The sequence below is a fragment of the Gastrolobium bilobum genome, unplaced genomic scaffold (assembly GCF_033153095.1).
Source record: "Gastrolobium bilobum isolate Gb01-03AN ecotype WA unplaced genomic scaffold, APGP_CSIRO_Gbil_v1 utg70214, whole genome shotgun sequence".
Classification (NCBI taxonomy): domain Eukaryota; kingdom Viridiplantae; phylum Streptophyta; class Magnoliopsida; order Fabales; family Fabaceae; genus Gastrolobium; species Gastrolobium bilobum.
The window spans coordinates 176923-178795 of NW_026895966.1; the positions used below are offsets into that span (position 1 = coordinate 176923).

Sequence of the window (1873 nt, forward strand, 5' to 3'; positions counted from 1 at the left end):
TGGAATAGTAAGGAAATGAGATAGATAGAGAAATGATTGGAAAGATAGATAAAGTGAGATAGGTAGAGAAATGTAAAAAAAAAGTTGTTTAATGGGGAAAAACTTTACTGGAAAAATTAGGTAACTTTTAGAAAAGATATGTTTGGTTTGAGGTAAAATTTAGATGGATAAACGGGAGGAAATTACAAATTTAACCTTATTACCAAATATCCCATTAGGACTACAAGTGGCCAGTGCATTGCCACTTGTCCTCCAACGAATTTAAGGATGTGGAAGATGCGAAACAGGCCATGGATGATACATATGGTCTGAATTTATTTTTCTCTCCCCCTGTGAGCTACTCAATCTTCTCGCAGCTGATCTTTTGGACCCAGGCCGTGATCTGTCTTCTGGTCATAGATGCTGAAGTTTTTCTGGCCTTTCTGTTCTGTTTTTTCTTGTGTTTTTGTAGTTTCTGGTTTTAGTTTTCTGTTTGTGATGTTCTTGCTTTTGGGGCCTTGCCCCTTGGATGTACCAAAAAAAGAAAGAAAAAAAGAAGAAAGAAAGGGTAACAGAGCTTGGTTCGGCCACCTGCGTCTTGGTGGATTTGGATCAACCAGGGTTGAAGGGTTTGTTGTTGTTGTTGTGGTTGATGGGGTGGGGTGACGAGGAACAAGCATGTGTTTGCCACCAAGAACATACCGAGCGGATTAGAGGGTAAAAGGGTCTCATTTGTTGTGGGGCCACACCATCTAGCCGGCTATCTTCTAAAAACTCACCTCTCAATTAGCTTTTTCAACAGTGCAGATAGATGGGTAAAAGGCACAAATTGAGGAATGATATGCATTTGGTTTGCCTGGGTTTTCAGCATTTTACGTGTGAACCAAACACATGCTTTCCAAAAACCTATCTTTATTTGTCTGGATTTTTTTCAAAAACCTACCAACCAAACGCTCCCTAGAATCGCAGCAGTTCCCTATTTTGTCTTATGCTGATTTCTACCAGGTCAGACAAATTCCTTATTGATTTTCTCTAGCATTTGAATTGAGTATCTGATTTTTATTTTTTTTCATTTTACTTATTTATTTTGCAAGTGTTTTATTGCTTATCACTTGTTGACTTGCTTATAAATTTCATCGTATAAGTTGGCTGGGGTCGTTGCTGTTCAGGTCACCGGTGGGCCTGAAATTCCTTTCCACCCTGGAAGAAAGGTATAGTATAACAAGTTCTTAGTCTCTATTTATTTTATATTAAGATTTTTTTTGCAGTTGTATATTATTATTTTTTCCTATTGTTTACTTTTTCCTTGACGAGGTGCGTTGACATAAATTTACGATAGTTGATGTATGGAAGGATTAAGGAATGTGCGAATGGAATTGCTCTCTTCACAGTCGTATATAAGAACATTATGTGTCTTTTTGACTGTTTTTGTAATGATGCCGGTACACCAGTATTGTACGTAATTTGATTTGATTCGGTAGTTGATATACTGTGTTTTTTATACGTTGCATCACTGATGTCAAAATCTTCTTAATAATTTGTATACTGAGGGTGGTTTTTTTCTTTGATTAGGACAAATCTGCGCCACCTCCTGAGGGTCGCTTGCCTGATGCAACAAAGGGTTCGTATTCTAAATTTGTGTAGGGTGAAGAAATGTTATTATTCGTATCTTGTTACGAGTCTCTTGTTTTTTTAATTTTTAATTTTTAATTTTTAATTTTTAATTTTTTGCAGGTGCTGGCCATTGGAGCACTGATGGTTTCAAGATCTCATCTTAACGGTGGACACTTTTTTTTAGTGTATATTTCATTCATACTATTTGTTATTATGATAACGGTGACACTCTTTTCTTAGTGTATATTTCATGATACTATTTGTTATCATGATTTAATTT

At 36.1% G+C, this 1873-nt stretch overlaps 1 protein-coding gene across 3 annotated transcripts; it reads left to right on the plus strand.

Moving 5' to 3' along the window:
- The first annotated feature begins 315 nt into the window (after window positions 1–315).
- On the plus strand, window positions 316–1873 carry LOC133297013 (L-ascorbate peroxidase, cytosolic-like). Of its 3 annotated transcripts, none has more exons than XR_009749588.1 (4): window positions 316–984; window positions 1125–1434; window positions 1552–1600; window positions 1714–1873. XR_009749588.1 is itself a non-coding variant. In XM_061496060.1 (4 exons), exons 1-4 carry the CDS (start codon window positions 871–873, stop codon window positions 1755–1757), a joined length of 273 nt encoding a protein of 90 aa, XP_061352044.1. In that variant the 5' UTR covers window positions 316–870; the 3' UTR covers window positions 1758–1873. The 3 variants fall into 3 exon arrangements, 2 of the variants coding, with proteins under 2 accessions (XP_061352044.1, XP_061352045.1); XM_061496060.1 differs by having other exon boundaries at window positions 1125–1190; XM_061496061.1 differs by having other exon boundaries at window positions 1149–1190.